The sequence below is a fragment of the Epargyreus clarus genome, unplaced genomic scaffold (assembly GCF_041222505.1).
Source record: "Epargyreus clarus isolate Ecla_fem2 unplaced genomic scaffold, WU_Ecla_fem_2.2 ptg000005l, whole genome shotgun sequence".
Taxonomy (NCBI): Eukaryota; Metazoa; Arthropoda; class Insecta; order Lepidoptera; family Hesperiidae; genus Epargyreus; species Epargyreus clarus.
In genome coordinates this window covers 12,868,684-12,890,855 of record NW_027332213.1, presented here as the reverse complement: position 1 = coordinate 12,890,855, position 22,172 = coordinate 12,868,684, and the positions used below count along the sequence as shown (strand labels likewise).

The following is a 22,172-nucleotide window of genomic DNA, read 5'->3' as shown; positions in this document are numbered from 1 at the left end:
CTTTTGTTGCATTCTCTACAGCTTTCTTACAAGTTAAAGATTAAGATAAGTTTGACAACTTAGATCTATATATATAAAAGAAGTCGTGGTAGTTACACTATTTATACTTATATAGCGGGGTACAGCTAGTTTTATAATAGATCCCATTTTTTATAATATATGGCACAGCAGTATGGTCATGGATGAGGATCCCGCGAAGGACTTTCAGATCGTTGTCGGTGACGAAACGGGCCTTGCAGGTTTGACCACGGGTACAGCGCCAGAACTTCGTAACTTCGCCGCCCCCGTTCATGTGGAAAGTGTATGTGAAGCCGTCGATTATTGCGATTGTCTTCCCATTTTCTCTCTTTGCCCATATCACTATAGGAAATATCATTAATTAATAAAAATACATTAAATTCAATGAATACATTTAGATGTCAATTGTCGGATACCAAATTTGTGGGAATTTTTAAATGATGTCATCAGTGCGATCGATAAACAGTGTTTATTCATTTATTATATTAGATTATGAATATAATTAAAATTAACTTTCTTAAAAGCTTTACATTCATTTAACGTTTGAGAATATTCCTTTTAATTCCGCATATTATGCCAATCATTACCACTATGCTATTTACTGTATCATCTTTAAGCATCGACTATCAACGCATATTCGTAAATGTAATAAACTACATTTTATAATAAACACCACTACATATAACGTAGGGGGACGGTTGGTGGTTGTGTTCGAGATTCCCAGTGCGGAACTTGAGATCGCCGTCTGTGATGAAGCGGGCCTTGCAATACATCGTCCTGGTGCAACGCCACAGTTTCTTTACACCACAAGGTCTGGATGTGTACGTGTAGCCGTCGATGATGGCTACTGGCTTTCCACATTGTTTCACTGCCCATATAACTGTGGATAGTAAATAGGAGTTATAAATACAGAAGTACTGTCTCCATTAAAAATAGAGAATTGACTTGAGTAATCAAATAAAGCGAAAAAAATTTTTCGATCGTAAAGCACTCTCTGATGCTTCGCATCATGAGTCGTGCAAAAGAAGGCAGTTGCTGAAGATACGTCAAAATATTCGTAGTCGTAAATATGCGAAAGAGCTAAAGGATTATAAATCAGATGTAGTTTCTTTTTATTTCATAGCAGTTTTGTGTCTAAATAACGCAAAAGATTTTTGAGAATTACAGGCAATTTGCACAAATTTAATAAATCTGGACATCGCACTTATTAGTAATTTGCTCCTCCTTCTCATGCTCAGGTGAGTTTAACCACAATATGTCAGTTCATTTTAACCATATAATGGACCACACGTTACTTTCATTCAAGACATATCCCATGATTTTCGGGTATGATAGTGAAAAGGATAAGTTCCCATTCAGTCACTACTTTACGTCACACGCCACGTTTATTTCAATATTTCACATTATACACAACCTCTTACCGCACTAAAAACCCCCGGTGGCGGATCTCCAGAGGAACGCAACCGGAGACCTCTTAACGCGTTGCCCCGTTGGGATCCGCCCAGGTGAGTGTGACGCTCGCCACACCGCCTGATGGTATGCGACCACACAACCCCTTGTCCTCCCCGGAGCCTCTGGCCGGGTGGTTCGAGCTCCCAGTCTTGCCAAACGCAACTCCGGAAGCCCCTTTTAGTCGCCTCTTACGACAGGCAGGGGATACCGTAGCCCTATTCTGGTCCCGGAACTACAGGGACACATTATACACAACCTAAGATTATTAAAAAATATACATATTATATTTGAAATCAAAACCTTTATTAGCATAAAAATGAGTATAACATGTACACAAACAATTATATTTAGATCACACTACTGTTATTATGTTTGACAGCTACCAAAAAAATCCACGCTACACTAAATCAAAAGAATTCCTTTTGCAAAAAAATACACACTGTCCTTAGTTTTTATCAATTATCAATATAATTAAAGTTTCTTACCCCTTAGGAGTAGGTACAGAACAAAAATCAAAACCACACACAAAACTTAAATCAACACACATCTTTGTATAAAATAGGCTTCACTTTTTATATCATTGTCTTCACTCATATTATTATCGTCGTTATGTCGTCATATTTTATTCGTTTGCAAATAAAAAGATTGACGGTTCCACTTTGGGTAACACAAAAACACTATCTCATACGAAAAACAATAAAAAAGTTTAAACACAGTCTGTATACATTGTCAAGCTACTTGTAACATTCTTAATTATTAAAGACGCCACTACGCTTAAAACAATAATACAATATATATAATTAAACAATACGTCAATCATATCATTTAATTATATACAACGTTTTTGTCAAGTTTTAAAATAAATGCCGCTGCGGATGACAAAGTTTGGCGTTGCATGGTTGTGGACGAGGTTACCTTTACGGAATTTCATACTGTGATCCGTGAGGAAACGAGCCTTGCAAGTGGAAGTTTTGGAGCACCGCCAGGATTTGGTGATGCTGCTCGGGTTCTGATGTTGCATGAAGGTGTACCCGTTGATGACAGCGACCGGCTTCCCATACAAATTCTTGATCCATTTCACTACGGACAGAAATAATTTGATTAGATGAAATTTATAATGAAATTATTGAATCTGCCACTTACCTTCGAAGGGTACAATTACGAAAAGAAAATTATGATAAATTGCTTTAATACATTTTAAATGAAACTATTTCTTATAGGTGTCAACTATTGTCAAATGACAGTAAAACTCAAACGAAAACTTGTAACGACTTCCTATTTCATATATTATTTGTGGTCACTTTATTAGTTACTCAAGTCTTGAAAGTGAGAATTTATTCAAATAGTACAAAAACTACAAAAAATGGGATATTGATGACATTATTGATCTAGAATTAAATATTTTAATGTCATGCGTTGGCAAATGAATGTAAAGGAGTAGCAAATAAAAGAAAAAATCGACGTCTGTACTAATGTATATATTTCTTTGGTCACTCTAATAATGCAGTCCAAAAAACTATAATTTGTTTATTTTGAGAAGAAAATTAAGACTAGTTCAATACTTTATATAAATACCGTTATGGATGACAAAAGCTGGTGCAGGATGGTTATGAATAAGGTTTCCTTTGAGGAAGTTCAGGTTATAATCTGTGAGGAAGCGAGCCTTGCAAGTGGAGGTTCTAGAGCATCTCCAAGCCTTGGCGGTTTTGGTCTGATGGTGAGTGAACGTGTAGCCATTGATGACGGCGATCGTTTTCCCGTAATTATTCGTAACCCATTTCACTGTGAACAACGTAATAATTTATGTATCGATTCTACACTTAATTATATTGAAACTTACAGTCATTTAAAACCCGAAAGGTTGCAGGACTAGAAATGAGAGGAATTAAACTTTCCGGCGAATATAACGTAAGGAAAATAAAACATATTATGAAAAGGTTGAATAATGCCATGGAGGAACTAAAGTTATTTTTTCTTTTTGTATCTACAATGTGGTCATATAAAATGGCACATGAAGGAAAAAGATAAAGGCAAGAAAAAAAACATAGAGTAAAGAATTAAAACAGATGCTTCCAAATAATACACTACATTTAATATTACATACATTAAAACATTTTAAAATGTAATGCTGAACAAAGTCTACTATAATAGGCTATTACAATACTTATTTTTAATTCTACACTTCTTCTAAAGTAAGTATTTACATAATACATAAATAAATAAAAATTACACTAACATTTATAAATCTTGCTTTTGAAATGTACGTAACAGATGTTAACCTTTTGGTGTTTATTATTTGGGAGCTGTTTGTAGCCTAGTTCCAACTTAGATTTTATAATAGACGCCCTCGCGTATAATAAACGAGGGTGGTGAGTGGTTGTGGTCTAGGTTCCCCCTGATGTACTTGTGATCGTTGTTGGTGAGGAACCGGGCTCTGCAGGACGCTCCTCGGGTGCAGCGCCAGGCCATAGTGGATGAGGTGCTTTGCTGGAACGTGAACGTGTTCCCGTTGATGATGGCCATCGGTTTGCCGCACCGCTTCTTCACCCATGTTACAACTTACATAATGAAAATGGTATTATTATACTAATTGAATTATGAATACTTAACTAAATGAACACTACTATAAAAACTTAATAGAAATAAGATTGGAATCGTATCTGTCATCATAACAATTTTTCCACCCTTGAAGCAAAGTTAAATCTAAAACAATTTTCAAATCTAATGCTACTATTGTTATTTGTACAAAAAATTGCGACAATAGTGCCTTGGCAGTTAAACTAAGATTTTATTAGATGTTAACCCCAATCATCACCCAGCAATTAATCAACTTAGATTTTGTAATAAACGCCCTCGCGTATAATGAACGTGGGTGGTGAGTGGTTGTGGTCCAGGTTCCCTCTGACGTAGTTCAGATCGTTGTCGGTGAGGAACCGGGCTCTGCAGGAGGCTCCTCGGGTGCAACGCCAGGATATAGTGGATGGGGTACTTTTCTGGAACGTGAACGTGTTCCCGTTGATGATCGCCATCGGTTTCCCGCACTGCTTCTTCACCCATGTTACGACTTTCATAATAAAAAATGGTATTATAATCCTAATTGAATTATGAATAATTTACTAAATTAACACTACGAGTACTATACAACTACTATACAAATTAAGTATAAATAGGATTGGAATCACACTATTAAAAAAACTCACAATAAATAGCATTGGAATCTGATCTGTAATCGTAGTTTTACCACCCCAGAGCCGAAGTTAAATATAACACAATTTTCAAACCAGAACACAAATGTAACACTTATTTGGAAAAAGGTGTGACAATAGTGCCGTGGCCGTCAAATTAAGATTTTTTACACGTTAACTGAAAAAAATGCCCAGGAACCGATCATCTTAGATTTTGTAATAAACGCCCTCGCGTATAATGAACGTGGGTGGTGAGTGGTTGTGGTCCAGGTTCCCCCTGATGTAGTTCAGGTCGTTGTCGGTGAGGAACCGGGCTCTGCAGGACGCGCCGCGGGTGCAACGCCAGGATATAGTGGAGGAGGCGCTTTGCTTGAACGTGAACGTGTTCCCATTGATGATGGCCATCGGTTTCCCGCACTGCTTCTTTACCCATGTTACTGTGGATAATATGTTTTAAATGTAGATGCAGATGTAAAATATGTTTTAAATGTAGGGCGTTGGCATGTTGTACAATGCTCTTAGTGTCAAGGTTATTAAAAGAGATTTAGGCTTGAGCTTCTTTTAACTAAAAACTTTAAAAAACGAACAGACTGGATTGGCCTGATCTGAAAAATGTTCTACAAGAAAGATTTACCAAATGTGTTAGGGGGTTTTATTATCTATGACGTTGATATAGAGAAATATATTACTAGAATAAAAGTATACCATTGCTTTATTAGCATATAAGTAGAAACAAAGCGGTAAATCATCTATTGTTCTTGTTACTACACAAATCAGAATCAAACTACAACTTGAAAAATAAAATATGAAACACAAAGTAACATTGAACTTACTTTAATATGGTCTAAGATCCGAAGCTAAATCGAACTGGACCGAGCTGATAATAGAATGAAACTCACTTTATAATGAAATTAGTACATTGGGTAATACATTAAAAATGGGTTTGCTAAAAAAATCCTGGACAGGATAATTTTAATTATTTTTTGAAAAATTAAAATTTAATTGAAAATTAAATTTTGCAACATCAAGATAATAAGAAAATTCTATTCTGAGTGAATGTTAAAAACATACAGAATGTGCAGGCTTTGGGTTGCCTATTATTTACGTGGACGAACTACTGGGTTGTCAGGTATAAACAGGTATTTCGCTGGCAACTACTTTCACTCATGATGATAATAGATAAAATTTTATATCAGTAGAAGCGCTGTTTTATTGTGAACACGATGATATAGGGTTGTCTGCAAAATGAAAATTAATTTTTCAAAAAATAATTAAAATTATCCTGTCCAGGATTTTTTTAGCAAACCCATTTTTAATGTATTACCCAATGTACTAATTTCGTTATAAAATGAGTTTCATTCTATTATCAGCTCGGTCCAGTTCGACTTAGCTTCGGATCTTCTACTATAAATGAAGTTATAGGTTATTAAACCATACTCAAAACATCTACGAAAAGTAAATCAAGAAATTCTTTAAAAAATAATCTCTCTCTGATTAATATTTCATGCATACGGCTTCATCACTTATGAGAATTTTCATAACTTTACTCGATTTTTTTTATTGTTAGATCTTATAATACACGCCATTCTGTATAATAAAGCGGGCTGCGTAGTGGCTGTGGTCAACTATCGCTTTTATGACAGTCCGGTTTTTAGTCGTGATGAGACGTGCGCGGCAAGTAGACCCGAAGGTGCAGTGCCAGTGGTCCGTGAAGTCGAGCTTCCGATGCCAGTAGAAGCTGAACCCATTGTATATTACCATCTGTTTGCCGTTTCTATTGAGTGCCCATATCACTGGAAAGGTAAAATGTTTAGAAAGAATATTACCAATCATAAAGTGCCTATAACGCACTTAATAAATTTTTGCCTTATAGATGATGTATAGGAACCAGTTGAATCTAGGACAGTTTTTAAATATATATTTTTATTGTGATTTGATGTGCAGCGCACAAATCATATTTGCATATTTTCACCACAAAAATATAACAATAATAATATCATTTACTATATATATAATATATTACTACATATACATTTACTATACATATATACATATATTTATAATATAATAATCACATATCAAGACAGTTGCACCATACAGTATAAATTTAAAACTAAATATACAAAGATGAAAATAAAAAAATAAATTGAAAAAAAAAGGACACAAAAACAAAAAAAAACGTTAACAATTACAAAGGGGGAAAAATAAGAAGATTATAATTACCTAGTGTTATTAAAGTACTATGCGCTGCAAAATTCGCAAAAGGGAACAAACTCAGTAATATATATTAACAATATATACTTCATACTTACATACCTATATTTTAAAATTTAAAAAAATAGTAATTAAGGCAAAGGTACAACATAATCTATGTACCTGGGCCAGTACCACTGTGTACCTAGAACTCATTGAGAATTTGGAGGTAATTTAATAAATTTGTAACTTTTTTCAATGAAAATCGTTTATTACGAATAGGTTTTATAAAAATACAATAGCATAAATATACGAGTACATAGTCCCCAACATTGTAATTTTTCTCTATGAACATAGCCCACCTCTAGGTTCAGATGTCCCACTTAAATAGTTCGTAGAATCTTCAGTTTCGTATAGAATTCTCATTTTTATATTTATTAAATATATTATTATTCATTACCCTATTTTTCCCCGAAAGATTTATTGACTTTATTTGTTTAAATTTAGTTAAAAAATGTTTTTTGCCTTTATACTTTCAATTTCTTGCTTTTCTGGATAAAATTCGGGATCTTCTTTTCTGTCTTCCCGTTCGTGTTTCTTTACGAGGTTTTGCTTTTGGTTGAGGCCTTACAGCCGGAGATACTAATGTTGGCAATTTTCCGTGTATAACTTCAAAACCTGAAGCAGTCAGCTGACTAACAGGCACCTGATCAATTCCGGTGGGTGACTTTTCAGCAAGCGGAGTGGAAGGGATAAAATCAGCATCTGTGTAGATGTTTTCATTCAAAGGATAGAAACCAGTTGAACTAAAACCTTCACAAATATTGTTTGGCGTAAAGGCAAGAGGAAAAGCTTTTCCCACCAAGCCAGCGATATCATATATAGATATTGGTTTCCCCGCATGACCTGACGACATTAGTAACTCGTTAGCTGCAGTATTAAAATAAGTTTTGAAAGGTCCAAAAACTGACTTGACTAGTGGTTGCATATGATCATTAGTATGTGGATGTAGAGTAATAAGCTTTACACCATTATCTTTGGCCATTTGTATTGCGGGTACTGAAATGTGACTTTCATGATTGTCCATTATGAGAATGACAGGTTGTTCTTTAGAAGGCTTTGCATATTTGATAAAATGCTGGAGGAATCTCAAAAACATGGACTCGTTTGACCAACCGGATGGATTGGCGCCTCCAATACTGCCTTCAGGAACTCCATTTATCATAAAATCCTTAAAGGTTACACGGGGGAATATGAGCATGGGTGGAATAAAACGACCACCTGCATTAACGGCTGCTATCATTGTAACCCTCGTTCCTCTTTCAGTGTTAGTCATTGGCCCAACTTCCTTCGGGCCAAGAGGTGCTAATATATTCGGAGGAACGTGGACAGCGGACAATCCAGTTTCGTCTACATTCCAGATATCAGTCGCTTTTATGTCAGAGGGACATGCAGAAAGGACTTTCTTAAACTTGTCGAATGTTAAGTTCACAGCATGTTTTCTGAACGCCGAAGAGCGAGCCGAACTAGTAATTTCAGGCTTTCTCAAAGATAATTCGTTTTCGTATCGCTTCTTAAACAATCGCATCCAACAATCTCCGGCCATTTTGTTTGTATCCCAGCTCTTAGGGTACTTATTCCCATTCGCTTTTGCAAATTGGTAAGCAAGTATTTTGACGTCTTTATGAGTCAATCCAAATTGCAAGAGTGCTACATCTTTAAGATATTCAACCAGGCTGCGCTCTTCGGTGCGATCGAAAACTTGCTTAACTGCAAGGTTTTCGTGTAACTTGCTTACATCCTCACCTATTTCCAAACAGTGCTTTAAATGACGACGCAAAGTTGTTAATGGTATTCCAAAAAGTTTGGACGCACCTAAAATGGTGATTTTATTCTGCTTAATCGTTTTAATGGCATTTGTTAGATTGTTCATATTAATAGGCGTCCTTTTCTTCTTCTTCTTTTTCCTTCTAGGCACGATTTCTGAAATAATAAAGATGTCTGATTAGGAATATTATTGTTTATTTTTTTATTATGATTACAATTTATTTTACATAGTAGTTTGGTCGAGATATGTAATTAAAAAATCGTCAATACTTTATATTGCTAGTCTATTTTCCAGTCTACTTTTCATTAAAACGTAGCTATTCCTCATGCAAGAAATATGTATCACATATGTTAAATAGGTCTTAAATAAACCTAACTCAATAATACTAATATAATTAATACAATAGTGATAATAAAACACACGTTAATGAAAATTAATGTAATTTTGAACTACAGCGACAATTTAATTTTATGATATACAAATACGGATTATATTATAAGTCACATGATGAAAATGGTATCATCTTAATTGGAAAAACTAAACTATCACTACTATATAAACTCATTATAAATAAGATTGGTATTCTATCTGTAATCACAGTTTTTCCACCTCAGGCGAGGTTAAATAAACTACATCTTTCAAACCAGAACACAATACTAATATTACATACTAGACAGAAATATGTGTGTAAGATACATGTGTAAGAGACTGCGAGTAGGATTAAATTCATAGCCGAGGTCGACTACAGATGCGTTGCTGACCTTGAGGACTATGTACCCTATCACACCCTTCAAACAAGAAAACACAAGCGTTATACTGTTGTCATAAGGCAGGTATAATGAAGACGGTGATGCCACAGGAATTGATTTATTTATTTATTTTATAAGTTTTTGTACACGGAAAAAAACAATTATTAATATTCTTAGTGAGACGAATATTTAGGTAGTAACGAATTCCATAGTCTAACCGCATGAACAGAGAAGGAGTGAGAATAGAGAGAGGGAATTGATCACAAGACATTCCAACTTAGTCCTCAGGAATAGCACCTCTAACCGCTAAGGATCCGTTCACACAAACCGACTCGGAGAGGTTAGCAGATTTTTATCACGTTGGAAACAGAGTTTTGAGTACCCAATTGTATTCAGGTTTATTTTTGCATGTGCACTTCTTTTGTCACTAAGAATGCTTGAACGCGCTTCGTGTGAAATAATTAGAGGATCCGACCGGCTCTGACTGCGTGCTCATTCTCCCTCACGCAGCCGATGGGCTTCGATTGCCAGTGCATCCGCTTTTAGATCTTTACCAGCCGGTGTGTGTGAAATAGTTGGTGGCTCCGCTCCGGTTAATTCCAAGCGCATCCGGTATGTGTGAAAAGAAAAATGCGGGCTGATGCTCTCCGAGCCAGTCTGTGTGAACGGACTCCAATCCTTTGCAGTTATGTAAGGCACTAAACACTTTCCACCACAATCTACGCTCTTATACACGTTCTTCTACAATTACGTTTTACGAAAGAAACTAAAACCGAATACAAACACCATTAAATACAGTATATTGAGGTGGCTCGTGACTATGTATTAACCTTACGCGTAGTATCTCTTTGTTTTTCGTCGTAGTGAACCTAGCTTTACAGGTGCCCGTTCTAGTACACTGCCATACATCCGTGGTCTTCCTGCGCCCGTCACAATAGAAGGTGTACCCATCCACCAGAGCTAAGGGCTTACCGCCCTGGCTCTTAACGTAGGTTACTGCAAAAACATATACAATTTATTATATATACGAAAGACGGTAAATTAAGTGATACTTACCTACATACTTGATGTTTATAGGTACGTGTAGGTATTGAAAAATAATCATATATTTTTTGTATTTTATTATGTAAAATAATAAACTGGCTCATCCTTAATCTAGGAGACGTTAACATGCACTACAAAAACAAAAAATCATAAGTATAGCTTGGGGTCAAAATCAGGACCCTGTGTTCGAATTATTAAAAATGATATGACATAATAATAATCTATTAACAGATTTTATCGTATCAAATAAAATGAGACTATTTCAATAATTGCATTAAAACATTTCTTTATATAACATCATTAATAATTTATTTTGACTGATCTGATTCCGTTATATTTGATTAGTTTCACTCAATTCGTCGTCAACACATATTACTATCCCACGGTCTTCTCTCAAGGTGAAAGTGGCTTAGGTTAGGTTAGGTTAGTTTAATTTTGAACTACAACGATAATCAATTTTATGATATACAGTTATACAGATACGGATTATATTATGTCACATGATGAAAATAGTATAATCTTAATGAAAAAAACTAAATTATCACTACTACATAAACTTATTATATATACACTCATTATATACAGGGTGAATTTTTCTAACGGGCCTTCAGGGCCAAATCCGAAACTATAAGGATTAAGGAAACTAAAACTGCATCATTCAGATGCAGTTTTAGTTTTTCAGCCTCGTAACTCCTTTCAGCATTTTTTGCTAATCCTTATAGTTTCGGATTTGGTCCTGAAAGCCTATTTGAAAAATTCACCTGTATATGTATAACATCACTAATAATTGATGTTGACTGATCTGATTCCATTATATGTTATGATTAGTTTTATTCAATTGGTATCAACGCATATTACCAACCCACGGACTTCTCTCGAGGTGAAAGGGGTTTAGGTTAGGTTCATTTTATTTAATTTGATTTGATCTGATCGGATTTAAATCCTCCTTCATCGAGGAGTGGTCAGCATGCCCAATTGACGCGCGAAAATGTTCGATCCTCGACTAAACATCGAAATGGTGAATTTAGATTTCTGTTCTACGTCTGCTTGTTTCTGTGTTCGTCTATGTATATAGTCCACGACACAGGGAATCCTAGCGTAGTCTTTAATAATGTTTCGCCTGTTAACTAAAACTAATCGTATCAGTTGCCTAAACTCTGATACAAACACCATTATGCAGAGTATACCGGGGTCTCGCGTGATTATGAACTAACGTAGCGCGTAATATCTCCCTATTTTTCGTCGTAGTGAACCTGGCTTTGCAGGATCCAGTTTTAGTACACTGCCACATATCAGTTGTCTTGTTCCTTCCATCCCGGTAGAACTTGTAACCATCGATAATGGCTATTGGCTTCCCGCTCTGATTCGTCACGTAGGTCACTGGAAAAGAAGAATTTATTAATATATTTTTGTTATATCATACTGCCTTGTATAATAAAATAAATAAATAAAAAAGATAATATGGATTAATAGATGTAGCAAAGCAGACGCAAACATGTAGAGAACATAGACTTTAGTGGCAGTGTATATGTAAGGGTGTGGTACATGAGATGTGTTAACTAAGGATATCTTTCCATCAAATGTGCAGGATAACTAAGCTGCAGATATGTGTTAAAAGCACCAAGATTGGTCATTTTCATTACAAGAATTGAATTGAGAAAAACTCAAGTATTTCTTGTAAATGATTAAGGGAAAATAAGGGATTAAATCTTGTCAAATAATAAATTAAATAACACCAGTCTCCATATTATTTTTACGATTTTATTTTACAAATCTAATCCGTAAAGATAGTTAGCGTCGATCCTTGACATAGTAGGCAGGACAACAAGACTAGACTAAAAATAGGCGAACAAACAAAAAGGACAGACAATTTGAAAGTAAATACTATAGGTTGCTTGTCACTCATTTTCAAAATAAAATAAAAAATATATATATTACAAACGAAATTCTCCGAAAGAGTGTATTTAGTACAACTTCGTTTTTTTTCATAATAAATTGTAAGAATAGCAGACGAGCATGCAGTCCACCTGACGGTAAGTTGCTACTGCCGCCCATGGACATCTGTAATCAACCCCAGATAGGATTAGATATTGCTACCTGAGGTCGACCGCCGCTACCCCTGAGGACTAAGCTGGAACGCCTCGGAAAAGTATGTCTCCCTTACCACACCCTTCAAACGTTTTTTGTTACGCCCTTTTTCGCATTAGTAATGTCTTACTGATTTCTTTAACTATGTAGTAATCTACTTATTTTTCCAAAGAAAAACATCCATTTTATATTCCAACTATTTTCATAGTACTTTTACGGGTTTTTTTATGAAATGGGCAAAAAACTTAATCTTTTAAAAGACAGCAGACATTTTTGTACAATAGTAAGACCAAACTTACTCAGATCGTATTAAAGAAGTTTTTATTTAAATAACAATAATTTGAAATCCTAACACCTTATGAATAATAACTTACATTTATTACGAGTATATACAAAGATACAATAACTCTGCTGTGTATTGGCCTTTCGTGTAGGTACTGTTTTGAACCACAGACACCTGTCTCTTATGAAAATCATGTGCACATTAAAAATTACTTACTAAATACATTGAAAAAATAATACAAATAATAATACTTTTAAGAATGAAAATTATACTTAAGATCAATTCTTAATTCTCTTTTTTAAGAAAAAATGCGTTATTAATGACTAGCCATTCATAACACTTACAACCGATAATGACTAAAATAATATTCTTAAAACAAAATGAAATTGCTAGCTATTGGTTCAGTTGTCACAAACAGTAGGTTGATTACTCGTACAAGTAAATTTCACAAAAAAAAAATAGAAAGTTTCGAAAAGACATACTTCGTGGAAATTGTGAAAAACAATTACAAAAATCTTTCTGTGTAATTAATATTCGGTATTTTTTTATAAGTTTATAGTTTAATTCATTTTATTTTAATTAGTATTCAATTTCATGTTTGAAATATATTACCAAACTGTTATATAATTGTAATTAATCAAATGTAGTATTGGTATTTATTTATGAAAAATAACCAATTTTAAAAAATAAGCAATTTATGCAATATCATCACAAAATACTGTTACAAAAAGCACTACGTTGATAGCCGTATGTTGTAAATAAAACTCCTAAAAGGATTTTAAAAAAATCAAAACTGAAATTGACAGGCCTAAGTTCAACCAACATAATCATCATAATATTGACACATGAATTTAAAAATCGAATGACATATTTTTTCAAACTTCAAATAGTCATATCTTGTAGTAGATACCATCGCGCACTATGAACGTCGGTGGCGCGTGCCCGTGGGCCAGTTGCGCGGTAATCACGGTGCCATCGCAACTGATGATGAACCTGGCCTTACACTGGCCCCAGCGGGTGCACCTCCATATGTTCGTCCTCGTCCCCCGCACCCCGCAGTAGTACGTGTGCCCCTTGATTATTGCCAGCTGCTTCCCCGCTCTATTTCGTACGAAACAAACTGGGAAGAGAAAGGGGTACATTAAAAATTATCCGATAGTGAAACTTAGTTATTTAAGAACTTGTTTTTTTAACAATACTCGTATAGTTTTGACGTAATTAGTATGATAACTGCATTATTAACATCATCAAAACATGTTTATTTTTTATTATGTATACGACTTTAGGATGCCGATCGTTTGTTATTCGTAATATGAAGCACTAAACAATTAAATACTCAATTATGGAATACTTTATGGAATTCAATGCTATGCTATTGTAGAGTATAAAAAAACAAGTTCTTAACAACAACTCATCTCGATATACAATATAAGTGTAAAACATACTTATTGAATAAATATTTTTTAATACATGTTTAAATTAAAAATATTTTTTTCGGTCTTAAGTGTAGGTTTTACATTTAATTCAGGACACGTAACAAAAGACAAATCTTTGGGTCAAGTTTAATAATTTTAAAATACTACAAGACGAAAGAAATAATAATATAATATTATAACAACTCACGATTATTGGTGAAATATCGGAACAAATATATTTTATATATCTACAGTATAGGTCCTATACATTTAACTAAGTTTAAAAACGATAAGTAATTTCACAGACATAAATTTTTGGATTTTTTCTTTTTCAAAATTAATTTAAAAATATTTAGTACACAATAAATAGCACATCGAAACTATTGACACCAATTGCGAAAAGTACCATATTATTTTAAATAGTAATACATCTATAATCAATCTGAAATATCATCATGAACATCTATAATCAATCCGAAATAGAATTAGTGTTGCCACCTCTATGGACTTACATGCCTCGTATTAGTATCTCTCCTCTACGCTTGGTATTGACTGTAGTATTAAACTTTTAGTATATGTAATTTAGTTATTTTAATAAGAAAACAGTCACTGTCTTTCTTACCAACGTCACAGAAAACTGCAAAATACATGTTAAATAACTACAACCCTATCGCACTAATTCATATGAATTACAAAGATACATATAAATAGAAATGATCTATACATGCAATTAAAACATAGTACTTTAACTTGAAACATTTCATATCATATAACATGGATTTTCATTATTTAAAGAAGATTAACGGACGTTATTAATAATCGATCTATCCAGTGTTTGCAAACGAAAAATATTTGGCAATTCCACTTACTAGAAATTGTAAAATTTCGATCTGTAGTGGGCAAAAATTGGAAAGATCGGTTATTGATAATGGGCGTTTGTAAAATTATAGAGTAACAATAAATTACTTATACGGAGTCATTATAAAACAATTAACTCGATAGACTAATAATAGTAATATTTATATACACTTTTTAGACAGTTTTTTCTTTCAAAAATACATAATGTATTTCCTTCCACCTACGGAAGACATTTTATAGACACATACGAACCTACGTGATATTTTTTGTTTAAAGTTAATATATGTCAAATAGTTTGCAAATGACCAGATAATTCTATTTGCACTTAGGCAATGACAGACGACTAAACCTAAAACGGTATAAGATAAAATCTGTGCCCATCAGTAGGACAATAAGTGTCTGCGGAGCCATGCGCTTAATCCGAGACCTTAAAGGATCATGATGCACTCATCATCCTTATAGAATATAGGAAAATATCTAAAAAAAGGCTTGATAACCCCTTGCGTCTATACGCATAAAGCCTATATCATTAAGATACAAAAATATAGACATATAAAGCTTTTGAGAGTTCAGTACTAAAAACGTCAACTATAGACTGCTACTAGCGTCGTTACAGTCAAATACCGCGCATTTTGCTGACAAGTATAGCTCGGCAATATTGCCAGCGATATTGCATGCAAAGTTACGTTATTGTGCAATACGGCAATCTTGCCCGCTAGGCACAAACGCAATGTGGCCACATCTTATAACTGCAATATCGCCGGGCTATATTCAGATTGCAATTGCGCGATATACGCCCGTTATTCTTAATCAATCCGTCTTATTTTTGCCTACCGAAGATTGACATTTGATTTTCGCCACATTGTCAAATTTCAATCTTTAGTAGGTAAGAAGTAAATAGAATGATTTTCTTAATAATAGGCTTCAGGTGGTAAGACGACAACTACAAATAGTAATAACAGTTTAATATTTCACTATGTGAATATAATTTGTAGTTGTATTCTATGAATAGACATAGAGCAAGGTCAAATTGTCTCAAGATTATTGTACCATCAAAATATAAAATATTAAACTATACTACATTAAAATCCGTCCTATAGCTTCAGTTGCAACTAATCATCGTCTGGTCTTCCCCAAATATACTTTTCAACGTTATTTGTAAGGGCGAGAGTTAATTAAGGTCAGTCGACACTATCATTCAGATTCAGTCCTCTTAAGCACCAATAACATATATTTTTTTATTGTATAAAGGTAGAATGCAGAAGGTAGTTAGCGCTTTACACTGCTGTTATAAGGCAGAAATAGGTGTGGCGGTGATGCCTACGGAATCCAACCGCACAGTGTTCATTGGGTGTGATCGCAGGGATAAACACAGACGAACCGCAATGGAAAGGCATCGCCCTAGGACAGTGGTCGGCAAACTCAAGTTCAATAAAGCCAAAATACCGCGAGCCGCGGTTGGCCAACCGTTGGACTAGAGTAACCGCCGCCTCGATCAGGGTATTCCCTAAACCGGGTAAAGTCTAACTAGTACTCGTACTTTGGGTTTTCATTTAAAAAATATCAACAGAAGGGTGAGAACCCTTTGTGGTTCGACTCCGGCGGCACCATCGCCACACCTATTTCTACCTAATAACAGCAGTGTAAGGCGCTGCTGTGTTCCGGTTTGAAGGGTGTGGTAAGGGAGACAGACTTTTCCGAGGCGTTCCAGCTTAGTCCTCAGGGGTAGCGGCGCACCTGTGGCCAACCTCAGGTAGGAATATCTAATCCTATCTGGGGTTGATTACAGATGTCCATGGGCGGTTACCATTAGGTAGGTAGGACAGTAGCCACTTACCATTAGGTGGACTGCATGCTCGTCTGCTACTCTTATATTATAAAAAAAAATGTTATTTATTATGACTTCTTCTTCTTCTGACGCTTCTTCTCCATAACGAAACACCTTGTGAAGTGGTGGTAGTTGTATTGACATTCAAAAAGTGCTCTGTATTCTTTACAGAGCACCTATTTTGAATAAAAAAAAATTGATTTGATTTTTTATTTGACTTTCCATCTTATTTTCGCGTGATTATGAGATATCTATTTGTGCTTTGATAGGTACTTATTATATATCTATCTCTATCTATCTAACAATCATTCGGTACAAAACTAGACAGCAAACATATAGAATTTTTCAATTGCATGTGTATTGAGCGGACTGACACCGAATCATAGTGCGATTAACATTTCAGAAACTACATATTATGAGCCGCGTGGGGAAGTCCATAATGATGTATGAGGGCATCCCGCCCAAAGCATCTATGCCGCTTCTTAACTTTTACTAACATTCCGTTGTGGATCATAATCGACGGGCGCTCGTGAGTGTGGACCAGTGTGGTCACTCTGACGACCTGGCCGGAGTACGTGGCCTTGAACCTCGCCTTGCACGGGTACCCCTTGGTGCACCGCCACATGCTGCCCGCGAGGTTGGTGCCCAGTTTGTCACAGGAGTAGTACGTGAAGCCGTCGAACACAGCCAGCCGCTTACCGTCCTTGTTGTAAACGAATGTAACTGTAACAATAGAATGTGGTTAATTTTTGTTACTGGTTATATTCTTAAACTAAATTATTCTATGCGTTTTATCTGAAATAATGTTGGGATATTAAAGTGATATTTAAATGAATAAACGTTTTACATTAGTAGAAAATTTATTTTCTTATGTTTACAGCTTTGATAAGTTCAGTAGAAAGATATTTCACCGCCTTGAAATTGGACGAAGCCACTAAAGGCTGATTTGTCAGTTTTTTTTTTAATTCTTGGCAAACAAAAAACATTTTTAGAGAAATTTACGCATAAACAACAGCTAATAGTACGTAATTTACGTAATAAATAAATATTTTAAACATTTTAGGGACATTTCAGCACGGAGTCTTGGCAAAACTTTCAATTGTCAAAAATGGTTACAGTTTCTTGTTAGGAGTGATTTACTTATGTGTTTTACTCATCTAAGATTTACAGATAAAATATGTCTTTAAAAATTTATAATGAAAACTTCTTAAGCTTAACTAGCTTTCCGTTGCAAATTATAATGGGCGGTCGCTCGTGAGTGTGTTCTAGTGATGTGACCCTGATGATGTTGCCGGAGTAGGAGGCCTTGAACCTGGCCTTGCACGGGTAGCCCTTAGTACACCGCCACGTACTACCGGCCAGATTAGGATCCAGCTTGTCAGAGGTGTAGAAGGTAAAGCCGTCTAACACAGCTATCCGTTTACCGTCCTTATTTTCAACGAAGGTAACTGAAAGAAAAGTTTAAAGTTAACGAAAATTCAAACCTGATCTTAAACCGTTAAGGTCATATTTTCCAAAAACCATGAAACAGATTATATAGCCAGAAAGTTACATGCCAATTATCAAATTTCTGGAAAAAATCAACGGATTTTCCTTAGGAGTGGAATATCAAAAAAATCTTTCCAAGTAAGTGAATGAATCACTCAGAAAATTAGAACAAGTATTTTATAAATATAAACTTTGTTTTTATTTTATAAATTGGTAACACACCAATTCTCACACAAAAGGGCAAACATATACTCGGTATTAGACGTTTTTAAGTAGTGGGATAGCGCGAGGACCCAAAATGAGTCTTGGCCTCCATATCGGTCTGTCCTGCGCCATCATCCGCCAAATGTTTTTAAACTTTAGCAAAATATTTATTTTCTTTTTTCACTTATACAAATAATTCTTAACATACCATAAACCTCTGTATACAATAACTAATGAGCGTTTTATCACGTAAATGATAATTATAATCTAAGATAACATAATAACATAATATAAAACCTTATAAATGGTTACTGCCGCCTATGTCTGATGACATATTACTTTTTTTTATAATAAAGGAGTAGCAGACGAGCATGCACTCCACTTGATGGTAAGTTGCTACTGCCGCCCATGAACATCTGCAATCAACCCCCCAGGATTAGATATTCCTACCTAAGGTCAGCCACAGATGCGCCGCTACCCCTGAGGACTAAGCTGGATTGCCTCGGAAAAGTCTGTCTCCCTTACCACACCCTTCAAACCGGAACACAGCAGCGCCTAACACTGCTGTTATTAGGTAGAAATAGCTGTGACAGTGGTGCGGCCGGAGTCGAACCACAAAGGATTCTACCACCTTCATTTAATTTGTAAACAACAACAATTACTGATATAAACGTAACTGATGTAAGTTAAAATTTTATTACTGATTTAAACAACAAAAAATAAACAGGAGAAAAGAACATAAATCATCAGTAACCAACATTTTAATCGAAACCTAAATTAAATGGTTTAACCTTATTTGAATATGCAATGAATTCTATATTAGCATTTATAGGACTTATGACATGTTTACCTAATTATATAATTATATTGATAATTATTTGTTATAATATTTTTCTCATTTATTAAATATTTTTAGACTTTAATTAGTTCGCAATAACATTCGTATATAATTTTTAACTCATTATTTTTATATCTTTTATATCTCAGTCGATTTTATATAATGGTATAACAAAATAATAAAATATCATATATTTATAATAGATATTATCTATCTATAGTTTCATATATAAGTCATTCCAATAAATATTGTAGTCAAAATGGCGACTTCAGTATATTTCTCGCTCTCACTTCAATATTTATCGAAACAAGTTATGTATGTACATTTTTTATAATAATGAAGTAGCAAGTACCAGTGCAGTCCATTTAATGGTAAGTGGCTACTGTAGGGATGGCGATCTGAGATCGATCAATCGAAGAATCGATCTTTTGGGCCAAAAAATCAATTATTTTAATCAATTTTCAGTCATGGATCGATTCAGTGAATCGATTCCCATCCTAGAAAATCGAAAGTCGATTTTTTCGAAGTTGGTTGAATGTCTTATAGACATTTGATTGCTGACGGATACGTATTTCAGTGCTTGTATCAGTGAGTGTTGGCACTGATGACCTTTTTTTCGCCATCTGTGCTCTTTTTAGCTGAAAAAGTTCGAAGATTTTTTCGAGAATCGATTCTTTGGGCCTCGATTCAAATCGATTCAAGAATCGACCTTTTTAAGAAAGAATCGCGATCCCTAGGCTACTGCCGCCTATGCATATCAGTAATCAGCCCCAGATAATATAAGAGTACAACCTAAGGTTGGCCACAGATGCATTGCTACTCCTGAGGACTAAGTTGGAACGCTTTAGACAAGTATATCTCCTTTACCACATCCTACAAAGCAGAACACAGGAGCTTTAAGCGCTGTGTTCTACTTTATCAGGCAGAAAAAACAGTGGCACCCCCTGAGTCACCCTACAAAGAGTTCTACCACCTTCATACATACAACTGGATGTTTTCACAGATGGTTATGTATATTTTGTCGCTTAACAATAATATCGTCGATAGTAGTTATAAAAGCACGGCATCCGTACGTCCGCTTCACACAGCGCCATCTAGTTTTGTAGTTTTTCGTGTAATCTTTGATGAATCTGTGTTGGTCGTACTGAATGGCGATGTGCCCACGGCTGGACGTTACAAAAACTGCTTCTAGAACCGAATAATGTGTTGAATTAAATGATTTATATATGACAGAACCCAGCAGTTCTTTTGCCAATGTATATTTACTTCATGTACAAATACTGGATGTTCCGTTTAAGTTACTTTCTGCAAAATGCAGTTTTAACATCAGGAGACTGTTAATAGCTGTTAACAAAATGAATACAGCAGTTACTTCACAAAAAAACAATAAAGCAGAATCATGCAAGGACTTAGTCCAAAGAAGAAAAGCTAATTTAAATGGTAAAATAAAATAAATTAGACTAAAAGGCCCTTGATACCTATGGCAGCAGAATTAACATTGATTGACTTCTACTACATCCTGCTTGGCTCATGCAAACACACCTTTTCAAACTAATGACGTAAGCAGAGCTTAATATAGGATTTTACTTTAGCTACATAGAAATAAAAGAAAACCATTAGAATTAAAAACCAAAAATCAACTCAACAAAATTGTATTAATATAGTCAAGAAAATACCTTTTTTATTAATATCAAATTAACTATGGTTATGCAAATCAACACGTTTAACAATGACCCCGTCGATAGTAGTAAGGAAGGCTTTACACCCAATGGCTCTTTTGACACAACGCCATCTTGTTTTGAAAGTTGTTGAGTAATCTTTTATAAACCTCTGGTCGTTATACTCAATAGCCACTTGCCCACGGTTGGACCTTACGAAGACTGCACCTGGAAATAGTTTGTTGTATATGTTTTTTTAATATATTTTTTAAATGTTTTTATTATATTTTTAAAATAAACTTTTATGAAAAAAATACAATTTTGAAAATAATAATTTACTGTCATTAAAACGTACCTATTTAAATGACTTCCCTCAAAACTGGATAAGAAAAATACATTATTGCTGTTACAAGATTTATTTTTGTATACTCAAATATGAATTTTGTATCTATCTTTCAAACTTTTTACTAAGTACATTAGCTTAATTATTTTTCTAGTAGTAAGGTATATTTTTTACTAAATAACATAATCCTTTGTTTTTACTTAAATACATTAAAATAAAATTAAGATTAAATACAATTTTATGCAATAAAAAACAACAAATAATAAACTTAAACTTATTATATAAATAAGTCCTCCAAAAATCCTTGTGGCATAATGCCCCGAAAGTTGGCAGTATAATCTAAATATATATAACTCAAAGGTGACTGACTGACATAGTGATCTATCAACGCGCAGCCCAAACTACTGGACGGATCGGGCTGAAATTTGGCATGCAGGTAGATGTTATGACGTAGGCATCCGTACGTAGACGTAGACGTATGACGTTTGATCAATTCTACCCCCAAGGGGATAAAATAGGGGATGAAAATATTACTTCGTAACGCGAGCGAAGCCGCGGGCATAAGCTCGTACTTTAAAAAATAATAATATTTTTTTATAATATAGGAGTAGCAGACGAGTCTGATGGCAAGTACCTTCTGTCGCCATTGGTTACAAGTGTCCACTTGTAACCAACCCTAGATAAGACTAAGATTACACTA

At 34.7% G+C, this 22,172-nt stretch overlaps 1 protein-coding gene across 1 annotated transcript in view; it reads right to left on the bottom strand.

The window, feature by feature from the left end:
- Nucleotides 1–7,368: 7,368 nt before the first annotated feature.
- Mod(mdg4) (Mod(mdg4)-heS00531) overlaps nucleotides 7,369–22,172 on the bottom strand; it is a 231,000-nt gene continuing 216,196 nt past the window's right edge. The window contains exon 5 of the mRNA XM_073093607.1: nucleotides 7,369–8,831. Coding sequence (XP_072949708.1) covers nucleotides 7,384–8,831 — 1,448 coding nt within the window. The 3' untranslated portion in view covers nucleotides 7,369–7,383. The remainder of the gene's footprint in view (nucleotides 8,832–22,172) is intronic.